This window comes from Temnothorax longispinosus, chromosome 3 (assembly GCF_030848805.1).
Source record: "Temnothorax longispinosus isolate EJ_2023e chromosome 3, Tlon_JGU_v1, whole genome shotgun sequence".
In the NCBI taxonomy this organism is placed as follows: domain Eukaryota; kingdom Metazoa; phylum Arthropoda; class Insecta; order Hymenoptera; family Formicidae; genus Temnothorax; species Temnothorax longispinosus.
Window position 1 is genome coordinate 21713502 of NC_092360.1, and position 20866 is coordinate 21734367.

General features: G+C 37.1%; 1 protein-coding gene across 1 annotated transcript in view; it reads right to left on the reverse strand.

Annotated features, from left to right (window-relative positions):
- Positions 1–17510, reverse strand: part of LOC139810154 (uncharacterized) — an 82731-nt gene extending 65221 nt beyond the window's left edge. Inside the window, exon 1 of the mRNA XM_071773467.1 lies at positions 15591–17510. Within this exon, the coding sequence (XP_071629568.1) occupies positions 15591–16884 (1294 nt within the window). The 5' untranslated portion in view covers positions 16885–17510. The remainder of the gene's footprint in view (positions 1–15590) is intronic.
- Positions 17511–20866: the final 3356 nt, after the last annotated feature.

Below are 20866 nucleotides of genomic sequence, written 5' to 3' on the forward strand. Positions count from 1 at the left end.
GAATATGTATCGGATAACGTTCGGTCGCATTTAATTTCGAGCGAGCAAGGAATGCGTTATAAAATGATTACCGAGATCGGTTAATAGGCTTGTCTCTCGTGACCGATTTACGATTTCGTGTGGTCGCGTAAATTCACGGCGAGAGCGAAACTCCGCGCGAGTTTCTCGATTGGGTGAATCCAGCGTTGCGAAGACGAAGAGAAAGAGTAAAATATATTCGGGAAAAGGTCACAAAATCGAACTCGTTTCGTAAACTCTGTTTTCGACTTGAAGCGCGAAAATAATTTGGAGAATCGACTCGCGAATCGGATCACGCGTAATCTTCTGATGATCGAAATGAGGCAACTGACTAAGCTGTGTAAAGGTGTAGTACTGTTGTTGAAGTATAAGGCCGGCGGATTTGTGGAACGTTAGAGTTTCGCGCGATATCGTCGACTGATGCCACGCTCCGACGAGAGACAGGCTTTCCCTCTACCCCCTTCCATACTCACCATCGTCGTCGCTCGCACCACCACTACATGGCAAAGACCACATCGCCATTGCCAATATCGTTATATTGCCTTGCAAGTCTCACTGTCCTTGCACCTGTATTTTCTAGATCGGTATTCCTTAGGAGAACGAGTGTGCGCATAACATTGCATTGGTAATATCATAAGATTTATGTTATCCCGATTTTCTCAGAAACGAATTAGTGTCTCATCCGTATTTTTCTTTTTTACGCTTGATTGTAATATCTAATTTTATATTTTTTCATATCGATATGCTATCGATTCTGCTGCGTATGAAAGTTTGTAGATAATTAAATATAATATAGATAATGTAGACAATATATATAGATAATATAAAGTAAATATAATGTATAGTAATAATATAGATAACAATTAAATAATAACAGATATAATTTTGTTTTTTCTTTGTATTATTTTTAGAGATATTGGAAGTAAAAATTAATTATTAATGCTCCAAATCTTATTCGAATAACATTTTTTTTGTAATATTACTTTTTTGATTTTTTAAATTATTTATCGCTATCAGAAGTATTCGGTTTATTATAGATTTTCGTAAATTTTGCGAGGCCTGCACAAAGAAATTGACAAGTGCATTTAAATTCCTCGCTTGTTGAACGAGGACAACGCTGTGATGAGAAAGTGCAGGTGATAGACGTACGACTGCAAAGTATTTTTTTTGAAATTCCTATCATTTTGTAAAAGACGCGAGAACGAGAGACACGTGCTCGTAATAGCGATGCTGACTCGCGACTTCCGTTGTCGAGAAATCTCGGTGTGGGAGTAAAGTCTCTCGATATTCGGTGAAGATTGTGAAAACAAAGTTTAAAATCGTAAGAAGCCAACACATTTTAAATCGCAGTTTTTGTAAATTTATTTTAAATCAGATAAGTTTAATATTTTCGGGGGGGGGGGGGAGGGATTACGTGCAACAATTTATGGCCCGATTTAAGAGATACAAATAACCATGATTAAAAGATTATCTGGAATGAAAAAGAGGATAGTTTAATCTTTTGGTATTTTAGGTACATCAGCAAATACTTACAGAAAATTTAACTCATTTTTTTAATTAATTAAAAAAGTGAAGTTAATTAAAGTGTTTAAAATTATTAAAAAATTTTTAATAATTTTAAATACTCTTTAAATTCGTTACATTTGTATTATTTACAATATATTTTGCATTTTAAAACTTATCTATATAAAAATAAATTTCCGGTTTAATGTAGTGTGAGTTGATTTTCATTCACGATATTTTCGTTTTCGTGACTTTGACGGCAACGGGTATCGCATCGAGCGGAACGCGATCGCGAAGAAGCGCGAGGAATAGCGAAAGAAATGCGTCTGTCACGCGTCACTGACGTCGTACGTCCGCGACTTTAGGACGACAGATTCGAGAGGCATCTGCTCCTCCGCGACAGAGCTTAGAGTTCGGACTTTACGGGCGTTCGGAACGTCTTTACAAAGCGAAAGTACAGACGAAAAAAAAATAGAATGGCAGCCCCTGCGAAGGTTCATCCATGTGTCATGTGTTTTTCTTTGGTGCGCGCGCTCTTTTCTCACTGCGGCGCGTGTATCATGGGTTACATAAATTATATGGCGTAATTATATCTTCGCCTGTATACCGGGCGACGTACGTCAGCACGTTTCCATCGTCGTGCCAGACCGTTCCTCCGATATAAACGTCACCGCTGGCGAGTGTTCCTCGTAAAGCGTTCCTTATATTCCGCTGAGTTCTTAAAGTGCCATCGGCATGCACTCTGACTCATCAATATGCGATCAAATATATGTGCGATTGGCAAATTGATTTTCGTCGAATCGTTTCCAATGCTAATAGTCCAATTAATAAAATTTATTGTCTGCCTGTTCGAATTTCTGACGGCGCGCATATCAAAAATTAATTATTAAACTCATAATAACAGTGTAATACTATTCTATGATAATATAATAATATAACGATATATATGACATTTTAGAAAATAATTACAGATTTGTTCAATTAAAATTAGAATTTTTATATATACCTATATTCCTTTTATGTATATGTTATTTATGTTTGATGACAATTATTTTAATTGTTGTAAATAAACAATGATTAAGGAGTATAAATTCGACGGAAATTATATATTTTCGTACAATTCATGTCAATTTAACAAATTACTCTCAGAATTAAAGAATTTTCTTCTCGTTGGGATACTTGTTTTTTCCCTGAAGTCTGTGTTGACGATGATCCTAAACAAACCGCTTTAGGATTACACTGTTGAAACATCGACGTACGAGCGGTAGTTTCCCGTATCTTATTGCGCGATTTCTCGAGCGACACACTAGACTACTATATAGACTACGAGAGCGATGTGAGTGCTGTCTTGTGGATGCAATTTACAAAAACTGACATAAAGAAAGTCCTGCGCGAGTTTCGCAAAGATACAAATAGGTATGTTCTGTCCAGTATCATTTCATAAGCTAGATCCATATAATTTTGCGTTTTACGTTCAAAAAACGATTAATCGTTTTTGGAAAATAAAATCATTTTCGCAATTTTTAAATCAATAAATATTCTCTTTTTTATAAAAAGATATTTTTAAAATTTTTTCTTGAAAATATCATTACGAAATTAAAAATATAACAATAAAACTGTAACTATAGATAAATGGTAATTAGAGCAAAATTATTAGTAATTAGACCTAAGATCCTACAGTCACTGTTGTCAATTTTTTATCTATTGGCCAATATTGTCAAATTTAAGGACCGTTTTCGGAAATCGGAGTTTTTCGATTATTCATCAAGTCTGAAGAAGAAATTTTCGCATTCGTGAGAACTTTGATCTGTGGCAAATCTTTTTTCCAAGTCTCAATGGAAATAAGTGTAAGAACTGCGAGTGTCGTCAGTATGCATGTGTATATGTGGACACTGTGGACAAGTGTAGAGAAGTTGAATGAAATGGAGTTTTCCTCGGAAGAATTTGTTGGTAGGGTTCTTTCATCTAAAATCAAATGAGACCGAGATTAAATGCCGCGCTCGTGTTGAGGAACAATAGTACTGGTCTTGCATATATGTACGTTTACATATCGCGAAATTGCCGGTTTGCATAGCTTAAATCGTTCTGCTTTTTCTGTCTCGATGTACGGTTCCAATTACATCGATGGAAAAGGCAGGAAACATTCCAGATGTTTTTCCTTGCGTCAGGCGTTCCAATAAATGTGGAATCTATACTCATAATTGCGATGCGATTTACACAGATATTACATTAGGATTGATTTGATCTTGAATTTTGATGGAATTTTTTCGATGTTGAATTATCAAAAAAGATAAAATATAAATATGAGTTATTTTTAGACGTAATCAGTTACAAGTTAGAGGTGTTTGATATTTCTGACATTGTTGGATATAATATTTTATATATGGATTAATAATTTTGTTGTGTTACAAGAATTAATTACGATTTATTTTTGCTCTAAATAAGAGAATTTAATTTTTTAATGATTAAGATATAAGCATTAATTTCTAAACAATAAAAAGTTTATTTTGTGTACATCTTGAAACTATTAAAATTTGAATTAAATTACATAATCGTTATTTAAACCAAGTTTTGTAGGTATATAAAATCTGTCATATATAAGACAATTAATGTCAGTGAATGAGTAATTAGTATTAAATACCACGTATAACGTATAAATACCACACTTTCGGAAGGTCCGTAAAAAATTATGTTGCAGAAATTGCTACAGCGCCAGTGTCGCGACTGTAGAAAGAGACGATATTGTTCCGGGAGGGTATCGAGAGAGGAATGTTTATTACTCGAATACACTACGTTGCGATGGTGGAGGAAGAAGAAAGGAACAGGGAAAAAGTGCACGCGTCCGATAAACTCGTTGCGAGCGCGGAGATCCGGCCAGGGGGGTACCACTTTCACCGAATGAAAGTAAAACTGGATTCGGCAGGCGCGGTCGACTGAGAGTTCGTGGCGACGCGACGTCATCGCGGACATGCTTTCGGATGTCATTAACCGACCTCGCCGATTCCATTTCATTTGCCGTCGTACGGCCGGCATATTTGCGAACTATAAACTTCCGTGCGTACGAGAGAAACACTAGTTTCAATAAAGTTTTATGAGAACGAGAAGGCGGGAGACGCCCGTATTTGAGAAAAAGACGCGTGCATTCGCGCTAGAATGAATCAATGGCGCAAGCTGCGTTCTTCTTCTGTCTTAGAAACCGCATCGCCGATTCGCGAGATATTCAAGTTTACGACGGCGCGGCGTGTGCAAGCGACAGGATGTCTGCACACATTTATGCACGCGATTCGCGAGCGATGCGTTCGTCTGACTCGTTGAATTTTGTAGCTGCGCATTCATAACCGAGTGATGGTCGCAAATTGCCACGCGGTAGTCGTAGAAAATAATCCTGTAATTTAAACATATTTTTTATAGCTCCAACTATTTTTATGGTATAATTTTTTAATATAATTTTTGATACACACGCTTCGATAAAATTTGCTTGGATTATCGGACAACAATTAATCCTTGCTACTTTTTTGCACACAGATTTATATGCAATTTACAATAATACCTGTTATATTAGATGTTATTGCATTCAGATATTATCTCTATTTATGAGATAAAATAATATTATAATAATCTATTTTGAAATAGAATAATTATATTTCTAAACTATTTACGCTGTTATCAATCTTGATTGATTAATCAATTCAACAAAGTTATCTCTAATTTTAAACGAAATGAAATTGTAATCGGGTGCATTTAATTTGTCTTCGCATTTACTTCATTCTCTACAGCATTTTCAATATAAGAGTGTAATATGTTGTCAACATGACAGTTGATAACAATTGTTTCCTCGGATATCCTTTGTCTTCTCGTATAGCTACTGGATGGTGCATTATAACTTTAGATATTTACTTTTTTACGCTCGTTGCTTCTTATAATATTTCCGTTATTTGCGTATCTTTATCTCGCGTTGTTATAATTTTTAATTTACAGCTTTCCAGTTGCTAGTTGCACGCTCTCATGCATAGTATATCATCTTGATACAAGCATATCCGGTTTTATGATTGCGTTACCGATGTGCGCTGTACATGAAGTCTTTTGGATATGTTACTCGAGATCTCGTGTCTCCTCGTAGCGCGACTCAGATAATTATGTGCTGCATAATTATGCAAGTGTCCACCGTTGGGATGTGTATTACAGCATTAGTAATTCAATAACTTGATGATGAATTAATCATTGCGCTAATGCACGTCAAGTGGCTACGATTTATTTGCCATTTCATACACATTTAGATGCATCTTGCGTGTAGCAATATGCGCGAATATTGATTGATTAAGTAATAATTAGATCAATGAAAAGGGAGATATATATAGAGCATGCGAAACGTAGATTATTTCTAAAAATATATCGCGATTTATTGCGAATATTTATTTCATGAAAATAACGAGACTTCTGACACGGCATGAAACACAGTAACATTATGCAATTTCCACTGTATACATTTACATGTACATGTATAAATTTTCATGTATAAATTTTATATGTGTTTACTACTATATTATAATATATACACATATCCCATTATTATTTTAGATTTTACCGTAATTTCTCATTTCCGGCATGTCTGGTAAGCAAAATAATTAAAAAAATGCAAATATGGGTGTGATTGCAGACAGCAAACTACGGTTATCTGCTAATCTGAAGTACTTTACATTCACAACGGATGAGACGCATTTGTCACTGCTCGCTCGCGCGATTCGGCAGAGTGAGGCGACGCGTATCGATTTGTTCGACGGCCGTGTCTCTTAGACCATCATTAGTCACACTCGCAACAAGCTGCTCACTTATTCTCGCAATTTCTTTTTGTTGCACGTCGAAAAGAAACACATTCGAGTCAGGCATCGTTAAACGTGCATGATAAATTTAAGCCTTGACAGATGTCATGCGGAGTATTTCTATATATACCCTTTCTATCGTTTCTATCAGGAATTTCTTTTTGCCATTCGTGTATTCGAAATAATCTATTAAATTCTTTTTAACTACTTGCCTTAGTAATTTATCAATGACTACGCGCGATAATCCGTTAAAAAAATTTTTCAGCTATCTTATATATATGTATATATATATATATATGTATATATATATATATATATATGATTTTCAAGAGTATTTCTATTAAGAGTTTATACAAAAGCGTAAGCATCATATGCATATGATGATTATTATGAATAAGATAATTAAAGTCATACTAAAAACTGAAACTATTTGCTAATAATTGGCATATTGTTGTTGATTCTATCGCAGAGAAATTATAACGCGCATAACGCATGCTTTCAAAATAAGATGGATAATTCTTAGGTGCATGGCACAGTTTTGTACTCATAAAGTGCTTTATATTTAAATGTAACTCTCGGATAAAAAAAAACTAATTATAAAGTAATTTATATAAATAAGTGTTTTATTAAAACGAGAATAAATTTTATTCTTTAAACAATTTATTTAATAATTCTTATTAAATGGAATAATTAAATCTATCATTTAAATTGTCATTAAAAGATTTAAAAGTAAATTTTAAAATATTGTTAATTAGTGTTTAAATAACAATATTTCCTCTTTAAACAAATTTTTCAATTAAGTGGGATTAATTGTTATTTTAACCGACGCTAACAAATTCACAAAACAAATCGCATGTGCAATAACTCATTTATCGAAATAAATTTTAAATATGTATATTGAACGGAATATTCCGCGTCGTACAATTATTTAATAATATTTTATTAAATGTTTCGTTAAATATTTCATAGAAACCAAACTGTCTGGTACATATGTCAGACTACAGGGCGCTGTATTTTCTTTCGTGTAGTGAGATTCAAGTCGGCAGCTAGCAATGCGAGATACTTGTATTTCCTGTGTCACCGCGCGTTCCATCGAAAAACGATTATTTTCTACAAATTATTAGCTTATTGTCAGTTAATAACTGAGCATGCTCAATTCCCGCAATTATCATAATAACCGTTTACTATCAATTTGTATCAAAGCCAATATTTCATTCAATTTATTTATTCTCATTTTATTTCAGATTTGATAGGCGATGTAAATGAAAAAGTATTGTTTTATCGCGATATTTGTACGGGCGATAAATAAAGGTTTTAATACAGCTGTTAGATTCGAATGTATTTTGCATCAAACTTTATTTTTTTTTTAAATAGTTTAAAGCTAGATATTTTAACAAATTTATTTAATACATTAAACAAATACTTCTTGTGTTGAGATTAAATACACGATGTCTTTCCCAACATGATGTCGTTAAATTCTATAAACACAAATCAAGCTTGAATAAAACAAAAGTATCTTTATCTAGAACGGTAGTCGAAAGTTTATCGCGAATATAAAAGGACGTATTTGATGAAGCGTTGACTGACAACGGTTCTTTATGACACTTGACGAGAGACAATAAAATTTAATGACTGGCTAGTGGTTGTCGTAAAAGTGAAAAATCACACTAGATTATTAACTGTTTATACCTACTCTTGGCGATTTTTATAGCGATAATATTAGATTTTCTTAAGTTGTTATCATCGATAGTAACTAGATATGATTTAAAATTTGAACTGTCGATGAATAATTTTTGCTGTTTAAGTATGCTATTTAATTTTTGCTATTTGCTATTAAGTAAAGTAATTTGATCAATTTTTTCATATACTTATTGCAACAAAAGTCATGGAAAATCTCAGAAAATGCACCGTTATAAATTTGAGTAATTAAAAAAAATACAAATCAATTATTTTGACTGCTTTAGTTCTAATGTTTATAATAATTTTAATATCTACAATATTAGCCATCTGAATATGTTTATGAAGACACGAAGATAAATATTAACTAACATTATTATAAATTTTAAATAAAAGTTATTATGTATTTGTGCGTAACTCTTAATATGCATAGAATATCGTACATTATTGTCGAGAGAATGTAATTTGCTCAGTTAGAGATGTGGTAACCCACAGGATAACTACAGAATAGCTTTAGTTAGTTTGCTTTATTAGTTTTACGTGCATATGAATAAACTTGTTTTATTCAAAACGAGATTAGGTCATGGTATAATTTATGATTTACTTTCTTGTAAATATATAATACCATTATTGTTTGAAATAGAATTTCGCAAAAAGATCAACTCTCGGTAAACGTACATGGGATCTGAGTTGTCGGTAAGTTAGTATAAGCTGATAAAACGGTCTATAGGCAAGAGGGTTGCATTATCTGCTTCAGAAAATGTATGGTCGATAGAATATCAAGCGATCTTGTCTTTTTTCAATATATGACACATATTATATGACATATACTTTCTGATTTTATGTATCTATTTATTATAAAATAAATATCGCCGTGCGCAAATTTTTAATATTTCGTCGATTATTGTATTTATACTATATTTAAAAGAAATTTACATGAAATGATATTATTAGATATTACATACACACGAGCATTATTTATATATTAATTGTACACATACGTATACTTTAATAATAATTTAGTTTCAAAATTATATATTTTTTTGCAATTTCCATTTGAACGTAAATAACCATGCTTGCGTGACGGTTGAAAATTTGAGTTGCCGGGAAGCCAGGATCAATTCGTTACGATTTATTTAACGGCATTAGATTTGTTACAGTCAATTAAGAATTTATCAAGCATGATGTAGATATAGCATGTATGTAGTAATTTTCTCAGGATCTTATAATAAGTTTTTACGCGCAACTAAACTTGTCCGTTCTGATAGTAGGTCTTGTAGCTAGGAAAATATTTGTCGTTTTCATACTTGCAAAATTACTCACGCTATAATACTTGGTATACAGAGAATTCGCGGAACGCAATTCAGCGAAATAACAAGAGTTATCGGGCGAGTTATCGAGAAAATTTATTGAAAATATATTTCATTCGTAATGCAAAAGTGAATAACAATAATTTATTGAATTAAAAATTGGTTAAAGATAAATTGACCTAAATAAAAATCGATGGGGAAAGCAAGAATTCGAATGGGAAATTTATTGAAACGGAAATGGTGGAACGGAGATTCTATCGAATCCAAAATTCATTGAAAAGAATATTAACCTAGTTATGATTGGACACGGTCAAGCCAAATCAAATCAACCAAATCGCAGCTCAAGCGATATCAAATCTTTCGTGTAATAATTCAAAAAAGTTTTCCGTTGAGTAATTTTCTTTTCTTTGTGAATTTTCTTTTCGATAAATGTTCATCTCGGTGAAGTGTTTTCGAATAATTTACCATCCGATTAAATACTCGCTGGTGAGTTGTTACCTCGTTCCATTTTCCATTATATACTTCAAATTTCCGTGTGATTCAATGTTCCCGTCGACAAATAGTTTCTGATTAATTATAATTTATGCATTTATGACAACTTTCGGTTCATTACGAAATCGTGTCATAAATATGGATACACTTCCTCTGTTATTATACATCGAAAATCTACTTGATTTTACGGATATTAAAATATTTTTAAATTAAAATTTAAAATAATAACTAATGCGTTATCTTGTGGTATATATATCTTAAATTTCTTTTATAAAAAAAAGAGGATCCTTTTTTTATTTTAAGTAATCTTTGAATTGGCTTTACAGAATGGCTAAATCCTTTTACAGAATTAAAGTATACGCACAAAAATCTACTTCGCGGCACACGATTTTATATCGGGAACGAAAAAAATTAAAAATTTAGCAGTTTTTTATAAATAAATAAAACATCGAAAATATAATGCAAACGTAAGTTGCAAAGAGAGAAGTTATGAGTGCAAAAATAATATTTATAAGATTCTGTAATTGAAATAAATAATTTGTATTAATTTATTCATTGCAACGTCACGTATCATGTATGCATTTTAAACAAGAAGCAGTTATAAATATCCATGCATCTATTGCTAAAATTATGATATTAAATGATTTTGTCATATTCATGATCTTACATCTATTTTAGTAATATTGTTTATTATATAATAGACAATTAGATCAGTGTTAGCGCTAATCTAATTGGCGACGTAACTAACGGACGGAGTTTACATACGTGTCGCGTATAGCACTTTACATACATGTAGACGCGTGCTCTAGATTGCAGATCGTAAGATACAGGCAAATTTGTTCGCCGCTGCTTTAGGCTCTAGCGCAATTCACCGTTTGGACGACAGTTGTTGCAGGTGTGTCGAATCGATTTACACGCTGCACATATCTTGGCATCCTTTTTGCAAGTCTAGTATTCTCACAATTTGCTGAAAGTTTCGTGAAGTTTTGCCAGAGAACAACGTGTCTTCGGCCGGACATTAATCGTGGGTGGCATACATTTGCATATTAACGAGTACCGTAACGTGACGTAATATATGTTCACCGCGTTTCGATTACTCACTCGACTGTGATCGATCAGTTTCTGTGGGGAAGAGGTCAGTTCGCCTGATTTCGCGCGCACGTCAAAGGCACGTTGGCTTTGATTGGATTTGGTTAATTATGACGCGGAATGAGATATATATCAAGATGCTCCTGTCTTACCATATTATTTTTGATTACGAACGTCGAGTAAATTTCTTAAGATATATCTTTCGAAAGTAATCTTTCAAGCACAGTCGTTATTAATTTTTTTTTTGCGGTTCGAGAGTGCACGCGCGATGGGAATTAATAATTTCTTATACGCATCGTCACGCGTCATTTATGACCTAAATTCTTGTAATACATTTTTGACGCTAATTGTATAAATGTGACAGTTTGATTGTGATTATTTTTAACGTGTCAACCGCGTTTGTAATTAATGTATGATGAAAGGAACATTTAATGATGAATGTGCAATCAAAGCATGGAAACGCGATTTTCACAAATTGTACATGGTTTTTTTATAAGTTCGCTTATCGTTATGATTGACACATGTCTTATCAAACTATGAAATATATATATTAGTGCGAAGATTGATTATCAGGCCGGTCGATAATGCTCCGTAGATCGTACCTGAGTTTTCAACCGTCTGCTCGAATCGCGCCATCGCCGGGCTCATCAGCAAGCCGGACGCCAGTTGCAGCCCGTGAGAGATTAGGTGCACGAGAATCGTTATTATGATAATAACATATCCCCAACCGCCTTCCGGGTAGTAATGCTTATTGAGCGTGATTTTTTTTCGAGCGTTTATCGCGGTGAAAGATTCCTCTGCCTCCTCCACGTTCTCCACGAGCTGATCGAATAGATTCTCAGATTCGCCGACGCTGCCGAGGCCTCCCTCGAGAATTAGTTGCTCGGAGAATCGCCTCCTCATCATCTTCGACGTAATCGGAATGGCGCTATTTTTACGACCGGTTAAAGAGGCTTTGGCGCTCGCACTTTTCCCGCTGGCAACGAGACGCGCGTCACTGTTCGATTCGTTAGCAATTCGGGATTCGCTATTTTTCGAATCTTTAATATCGACAGACGCCGAATTCTCGGGATAAAGCGGGGTGATCGATTGTGTCGCGCGGGCTATCGCCTTCGGAAATGTTCGCGGACGGGTATTGCCGGCGATGATTGGTTCCGCGGCGTTCGCGGCACCGGTGGTGCTTTCGCATTTTCCGATTGCATCATCGACGAGCGGCTGCTCGGAGAGTCCGCGATTATCTGCGCGGCCGATCTTGCAGCCGCGCAACGAGTACGTTTGATCCGAGTACCGACGATGGGGTATCGGACCGGCGGCGGCGGCGATCGAGTGCCGGCGCTGAATCGTCGCCCCGTTGTCCCCGATGTCGACGCAGCCATGGTAGAGGCTGCCGGCCGAGTTTCTACCGGAGGACGGCGGCAGAAAGCTCTGGCAGGTCGACACGGAGTTACCGGAGTCCTTCCGTTTCGCGCCAACACCTTGAACGGAATCCCTGGCGAAGCACGAGGACGTGGACGAGATCTTCCGGCGCTGGTACTGACACTGTGCGCACCGACATTGGCACGCGGTGAATTGCGGCAGGAAGCAATGGCACCGCATCATACGCGATAGGATCTCCGGATGCGCCAAGAGCAACTCGGGCAGCTCGATCTCGCTCCATGATTTCGCGATGTCGCCGGAAGACTCTCTCGTCGACGCCCGTTTCGAAACGAGACTCTCGGTCGACGAGCGGGTCTCGGATTCCACACCGGATATTTTCCGCGCGTTGCATTCGCGTTGCTGCCGGCAGCAACGCGTCCGCGCTGCATCGTCACGATGGGGATAGGATTCCTCTTCCTCCGGCTCTTCGTCGCCGTCATCTTCGTCGAGCGAATTCTCCTCGCTCACAGCCGCGCTGTAAGAGCGGCGACGTTTGCGATATGCGGGTTCCTCACGTAGCGCCCGCGCCGAGTTAGCTCTTTCGTCCATTTCGTCCGGTTCGTTTCAAACTCGTTTCTCTTTCAAACTCGCACAATCGAGGCGAATGTCTAAGCTGCTGAATTTTCGTGCTGAGAAACGATGTTCGAGACCAAGTTATGTTACGTCACGCGCCGTCGCGTTACTTGTTGCGATATTTAAATGAGTCACGAACAATGCGATCCTTATCGTATATTTAAGTAGTTCTTCTATAAAAGATGGGTGTTCGTAGTACGTTTATCTCGTGCTTTTATCCGTTTCCAGAGTGAAATTTAGTAGATGTCGATTTACGGATATCGTGCAACGTGGCAACAATGGCACAAATACACACTAGGAATGTAAAACACTTTTTCAATGTAACAGTCCCACACTTTTGTTATTTATTCGTTAGTTTTCACCTTTGTAATTGGATTTATCGTGAAAGAATACACCTGGGTACAAAATAAAACTCAGTATTATGTTATACCAACAACATCGGTGGATTTCAAACGAGAACTGTCCCCAATGTGTGAGATCCAGCGATGTTTCGTCGATGCATCAGCGATGCTTTGCACGCATTAGGCTGAACGTGAGCCGCACGACGCGTTTCGACTGTCGATTCGTTGTCCTGATTTTTCTCGCACGTACATTTTACGTTGTTACACAGTAGATACTGGTAGATACTCTCGTATGCATTAATCCCGAAAATAGTACGGGCCGGATGAAAAGTGTCTGTACCTTTTCGGAATAAGTGATGACGCTAGGAAATATGGGAGAAAGTTGCTACTGCTGGAGAAGCTTACTGAATTTTTTGTTATTAATTGAGGAATTGTGATCTCAGTTGACAGAAATTTGAAATTTGATTTGTTTTGAATTTTTTTTTTTACTTTTATCATAGACTTATTAGTTTTTATTTATTATTGATATTAAAAGATTTATTTGTTTCGATTTATTCGGTACTCTTATTTTCTATACTTCGTATTAACAGCAGTCTAATTGGAAATAACTTTGTTGTTAATTCAATAATAGTATTAGTGAAATAAATACGCTCTTGTTTTAGTAAAATGTTATTTGTTTTTTATTAATATTGTTATTCAATGAATAAGATTATTTTCAACTACACTGTCGTTAGCTAATGTTGTTAATACATCAGTTTCTTTCCGTGTAGTATTGATGAAAAGTAGCATCGAAAGAAATACTTTACTTTTTTCAGAATCAAAAGATACTGTAGAGATTGTAAAAACTGCATTTCGAACATGACAAAATAAATAAATTGCGGTCAATCTATACAGGAACTTGGTCCCTAGAAAACGCGACAAGAAAATCAATGTATGTCAGAGGTGCAAAGTCGGGTATAACTTTGATCCCAACTTCGACTACAGTTGCTGAGTTTCTTTAGAAATAGTAAGCATTATTTCCTTTTAATGTAACTTAATAGCAGATTTCGTTTGAGGTAAAACTTTCACAAGTATTTTATTGTTATATGTTAAAGTTTTGCCAAGTTATATAAAGTACCGAGTATAACCTACATTTTATCTTAAGAATCCCTGATAAATAATTTAAATAATTTTCAATGTTATTATTTGATATTATGTAAAGAATGATATCTGGTAACGTCTAATGAAGATATTCTGTCGTTATTTTGTAAAAATATTCAATTTATAAAAAATATGCGCTAAAAATTTTGAACAATTAAAAAAATGTATGTACAAATTAACTACTAATTAATAATGATATTTATATACAATTTTTTATATCATTTTATCAAAGACGCATAAGATATCACAGAACATGAAATTTATTAGAAACTCTAAATAAAAAATTTAAAAGATTAGAAACTTATAGATTTTTGAGCAAATGCATAATCTTTTATTACTATTATTATTGTTATTACTATATACAAGATGCATTTGAAATAATCTTTTATTTTAATAATTATGTATATGTATACATTTTTATTAAATCTTATATGAAACATAAATGACAAATATGATAGATAGAATCTGAGGATCGCACAATGATCGAAAATCTGGGTTTTTCGAGCTTTCGTCTCTTTGGTTTGCTCTCTATGTGTGTATGTGTGTGTATGAGTGTATGTGTCCACAGTACTTTTGGGTATCGCAGGAATATAATTTATGATACGACCACGTTTGAGAGGGGTTGAGTGTATGTATAGTTACATAAAACGTGATCAAAATACGATCCGTAAGAAGACATATCCAGGTCAGAATTAGGATCCTATCATCGCCGAGATTTACCTCCTATGGTGATAAATAGTGCGCTATTAGTTCACGAGGAAACGTGCGAAAAATGCTAATATCACACAAGTAAAGTATAGAAAAGGACGAAAGGTGTAACATTATTTTAACCAAAAATGTGTAATAAAAAAAAAATAAAACATTCTTTCAAGAAACCGTCATAAACTACGGTTTACTTAAATTTGGAAAATTCTGATTTATTTGAAATTTATCCGAGAATATTATAAGCGACCAAAATTTTCATAAATACATCTGCGTTAAATTTGCATTTATATTTCATAATTAGCACGTTGTTGATGGCTACTAATGATTAACGCTGGAATACTGATGTGATACACATATCGCCAAAACAGAGAGCTAATTAATCGAACTTATCGAGACTTGCATTTATTATTTGTTATATTGTACGTGAAATACTACCTCTATTGCAAGTTTTGAACGTTTATAGAGTTGATTTTCGATGCAATTAAGAATATCAAATGACCTCTTACCTGCACTATGCAGCGGGGGATGTCGAAATTTCAATTCAGCCGTGATGTGCCAGCATCCGGGCGCGGCAAGTTGCAGACCTACTCCGATGAAATGCACTAGTACCGAACACGTGACAATGACGTATCCCCAACCTCCCTCGGGATAATAATGTCGCCTCAAAGTAGCCTCCTTTCTGAAGTCCGTTGCCGGTCGCATCGGCGACAAATCGTTGTTTCTTCCTTGTTGCTCCAATTTTTTGCCATCCACGTTTCTTGCCTCTCCGATTAGGCGGTTCCCAATCCAAATATCTTTGCTTTGATTCTTCTCAGAGCGCGCTTCCGTTTTATCGCGTCGAACACCGCGTGCGTTCATCATCGTCGGATCGTCGTTTTTCTTGCTCTGCGAGGGGAAACGAAAGGGATCGATCTGCGAGCGAAGAACACCCTCGGACGTGCATTTTGGACAGGCATGAAGATCGTTCTTCGAGAATGACACGGACGTCACGTAATCGTCGTAGTCCACCACCTTGATGTGCGGCGGCGATGATGCGTGTCTCGCGGAAGACGTGGGCGAAACGGCAGTTTGATATTTTTCCCTCACCTCATCCGTTTCTCCCGTTTGTGAATTATTTGTCTGCGCGATGCTGACTGTATGCTGTCTCTCATTCGCTATGTTTACTATGACATCAAAGGCGTTCGTTTCCGCGAATGATTTCTTTTTCAGTTGCGCGCCTGTATCTTTGAGCTCTTTCTCGACGTGTAAATTTTTTGAAAGCAACTTTGAAAAATCTGTATCCGATGTGGTTCTTAAGATGGAGTCTCTTTTCATATCTCGTGTCTTTGCGTCATTAATCTTTACGAGCGAGTCTGACTTACATCTTGATCGATCTCGGACGATGTTCTCCTCTAACACGATGACCGAGTTTTGATGAGTTGTAGTTGTCTCGATTAAAGAAAGACTACGCGGTATGAAATATCGGCCGGTTTTCTTTACACTCTTCGTCTCATTATTCACGTCGGATGAATTCTCCGAGAAATTCGCGGGTTTCTTATTTATAGACGGCCTTTCGTCGATTAATCTTCGTTTTATCATCACGGACGCGACTCCTCCTGGGGCACATCGATCTAAGAGGATGACTTCTTCCAGGCAATTAGATCGCGGTGCAGTTTGTTCCAATCGATATATCGTTTCGCGGCTCGTTGGGATGATGGTAAAGGCACGAGATAAAGGATCGACGCGCACCTTCACTTTCTGTAGCGCTCGATCGGGCCAAGAACTGCTGTGCCTCATTTTATTCCGTCTGTGTGTCGTCATGCTACGCTAGGAATTTCTACGGTCCACTCAAACGAGCACATTGTTGAGTAAAATTATTTCCCGTATCCGTTAGCGGATAGATAACTCTGGTCCTCGATGATGAGGGTTTGGCAATCCGCCTTGCCATGTCGACGTTTTGTATTCGTGCGGATATAGCAGGTATTACAGTCGATAGTAGAATCTGCCGGAAGTACTTAAATATCATTTGTAAGTGAGTCGTATTCTTGATGCGGTATACGCGCAGAGCACGCGCATACGTGTATTCTTCGTGGTAACTGTGCATATTTTATACGTGTCACCGACGTTTACGACGTTCACTCTATATATTTCCACTGGAGAATGCGTTTGAAATAAATCAAAGTAAAATTTGCGATGTCAATTCCTCCGAAATCTTTCTACCATCGCGAATAATTTTCAAGTTTTATTTTAAGAGTTTGAATTTTTTAAAAAAGGATTCGAGATATTTGCGACGAAAAATGTGACGGAGCATTAATAACCTCTGATTTTAAGGGTTCTTCGGACGCCAGGCGAGCGGATGTAACTGCAAATGTTTTTTTCTTTTGCGCGAGATAATGATCTGTAACATTCGATGATGGAAAGATAACTTCCGAGGTGCAAGCGGTCCTGGCGAATGCGCCAGGATGACTGTTACGCACGTGCTGCTTACTCGCGATCAACCCTCTCTCTATGTTCTCTTTCTCTCTCCCTCTCACTTTGGCGGATGGCAGGCGCATGCTTGCAGATACCCGACGACGAATCGCGAAAGCTGCGTTTTCCAGCTTTTTTGTGCTACAATGTGAGCGCTCGTGTCGCGTGCTCATATGCCTCCGGTTCTCGCGAAGTTTACGTCGCGCGCATAATTTAGAACATTTCTTGTTAGATTTAGGCCTTGATCAAGCTGCTGAGCTGTATTTTAAGCTAAGCTTCGTTAATGACTGGAGATTTTTTTTTAAGCTTTTTACGTAATAAAATTGTAACAAAGAAATAACAAGAATCTGAAACTCGTATATAAAGAGTTTAAAAAAAATGTGCCAAGTAAATATATTAAAAATAAAAGTAGGTCAAAACGTGCGTTTATCTTTTTGTATTTTTTTTTTAGTTTTATGTTAAAGCTATTTTTTCAATAAAAAGATTGAGCGTATCTTAAACTTTAGTTGACCGGGTTTAACAGATATGATTTCGTGTAAATATGAGGCGTGAAAGCGTTTTGTATATGCTTCGTAAGTTTCAAATACACGCCTGTTACATAATCCCGTAAAGTATTGCTATAAATATAACCGCAGAGGTGACTGATCCGCACAGTCATTTGGGTTTAGTGTACCCACGGACCTGAGCTCATCATGCTGCGGACACTCGTATATCTCTATACACATACTTACGTGAATGATGGTGCAGCAAATAACTGAAGAGAAGTAGAAGTAAAAGATTAACTAGCTAATTATATAAGTGTTTAACTATTTTTTTATAATTTCTTATAATTACAGTTAGACACGAGTATTTATTGATAAATTTGAAAAAAATTACACATTTATAAGTAATACCGTTATAAATAATCCGTAAATTCTTTTCTCTCTTCTTTATATGAATTCAGCGCTTCATAATGTTTTAAATCTCATTATCTCAAAGAAACCCGTATTACACGTTCTTTTGGACGTTGAACGCTCCAATTTGTCTCCCGGCGGGGAAACTGTAGTCTCGGAGAATTCAAGCTTGTTTCCAGAGCCGTCTCTGTAATGCTATTATGCTTTCCATTTACCCCTCATCGTGCAGGAACTGACCTACCTTTATGACAACGTGCGATCAGTCGTTCGCAACGATCCGAGAAAAGCTCCGTCTAAACAATGAGATACAACTCAGGGCGGTATCGGGACGAACGTTGAATTCTTCAACGGGGAAAATTGGGTGGCGTAATGCAGAGGCAAAAATAGACGTCGGAGAGGAACCGATTTCTGGCGAAGAATGATTGAATTCGTTCGAAGTGGGAAAGGAATAGAGAGTCGTAAAAATTTGTTCGCTCGGGAGATTACCCGCGGCGATGTCATCGACTAGGTCGACGATTATGCATGTTTTCTCGATCACACGCGTCGGTAATACTATACGATTTCTCGTCTTATTCTCGGGAATAACTGCTCAAGTTGGCGTCTAAGTTGTTCGAGCGAGGCGTGTCGCGGTCGGGAAAGCAGGTGCGCGCGACTGACGGAGATATTATTACCGATGATATATGTGAATTTCATGCGGAAGTTTGTGGGAAGGAAAGATAAAGCTTTCGTCGTCATCGTGACATCGTCGTCGTCGTCGTCGTCGTCGTTGTCATCGTTGGTGCGACGCGAAAGAGATGGACAGGGATGCACGGTAGTGCGCCGATAAATTTAAGCGGGCGATGAGCGGATGCAGCTTCTTGAAGCGCGCGCAGCCTCTCTTAAAGTTCGCGTGATTTATCGTCGCATTAATTTGGGATCGGGCTTAGCCTCGAGCGAACGGTGAATGTGACACTGGCGCGAATTTTATCACGTGTTGTCAGACGGACGTCCTCTCGTGGATACTTTGTTAAGTGGAGCACGGGGTGGCTCCTCGTCGTCGTGGCTCGTCGCGAAAATATTCTGCGCGGTCGAATTAACGTGCCTCGCGCAAGACGCTCAATGGACCCCTTCAGGCGTGACTTAGCGAGATTACTTTGTCAGCTTGGAAAAAAAACGTAACTCAAACGCCTCGGATATAAATCAGTAAAGAGATACGTGCGCTAACGTGCACGGAGCTGAAGGATATAATGAGATTTATGATGGATTGGAAGCTCCTCAGTTAAAATTTTAATTCCCGAAATTGTGCACGCCGCGGGAGTGTTAACTCATTTATATCCAACGTTGCGCTTTCGCAACATGTTGTACCGATCGTAAAGTTTGTATGATGCAATTGGATCTAGCCATGAATATAGAGTAGCTACTTATACAATTGGATTGAATATATATAAGCTATGTGGCCAAATATATTTATTAAAACGTTTTTTTATCTTGCAAAAAGCACACCACGGCTTATTAAAGTTTCATTTTTCCGTAAAAACTATGTAAAACGAAAATCCTTATGAATTAAAAATGCTAAAATGCTAAAATTCTAGAGGCTAGAAGCAGAATTTCCTCAAATTATTATGCTAACAAAAATGGATGTGTAAAAATCCTAAGTGCGGTCGATATAAAGAGAGCATAGTGAGTACAGAAGATTAGACAGATTTATATTCAAATTGACGACCGGCGTGACGAGGCTAATCTTGAATTAGGCGAAAAATCGCGAACAGGATCTCCGTGGTGTAATAGCAAGTTTGCGAGTGTAGCGGCTGGCGGGTTTCCCTCCATTTTAGCGATATGTTATCAGGTCGATCTGTCTCGCTTGTACGAGACATTATTGTATGTAACTGGAACGATCTTGATGCGTGTGTCTCGGTGCTTGCTCGCAACCTGTCCTAAATGCTCAGCTCCGCCCCGGCTGATCGATATACTTGAAGAGGAAAACTTTTCTTCGTCTTACGATCGTCATGTCTCTCTGGAAGTTTGGCGAGTTCGGTTATTGCATTTTGAAGTCGCAGTGACATTTGAAGAATTGGCGAAGCGAAGGGTGCTCGGCACACCGTGAATACCTGAGAATAATTTCAGCGTTCCGCGAACTAGCTGACTTATCTCTCTTTCTCTCTCGGGCAGAAATGGGATTCCGCTTTTACCTTCGTGCCTTGTAACAAGTTTCAGAGAATGCGGATATACGACGGCTTCCTTATGATCTATTAAATCTAGTTACGACCTTGATCGCGCACTCGCGCCGCGCTCGATACGAGTCGTAAAACTTATCGGAGAGAATCGCGGTCGCATCTCGAACGATCGTACCTTTGTTTGCTTCCGCCGCGCCACCACGGAATTTATCTTCCGTCTCGAATGCTCGCGCGCACAGGAGCCGTCTCCGTCCTCTATGATTTTATCTGGTGAAAAATATACTCGAC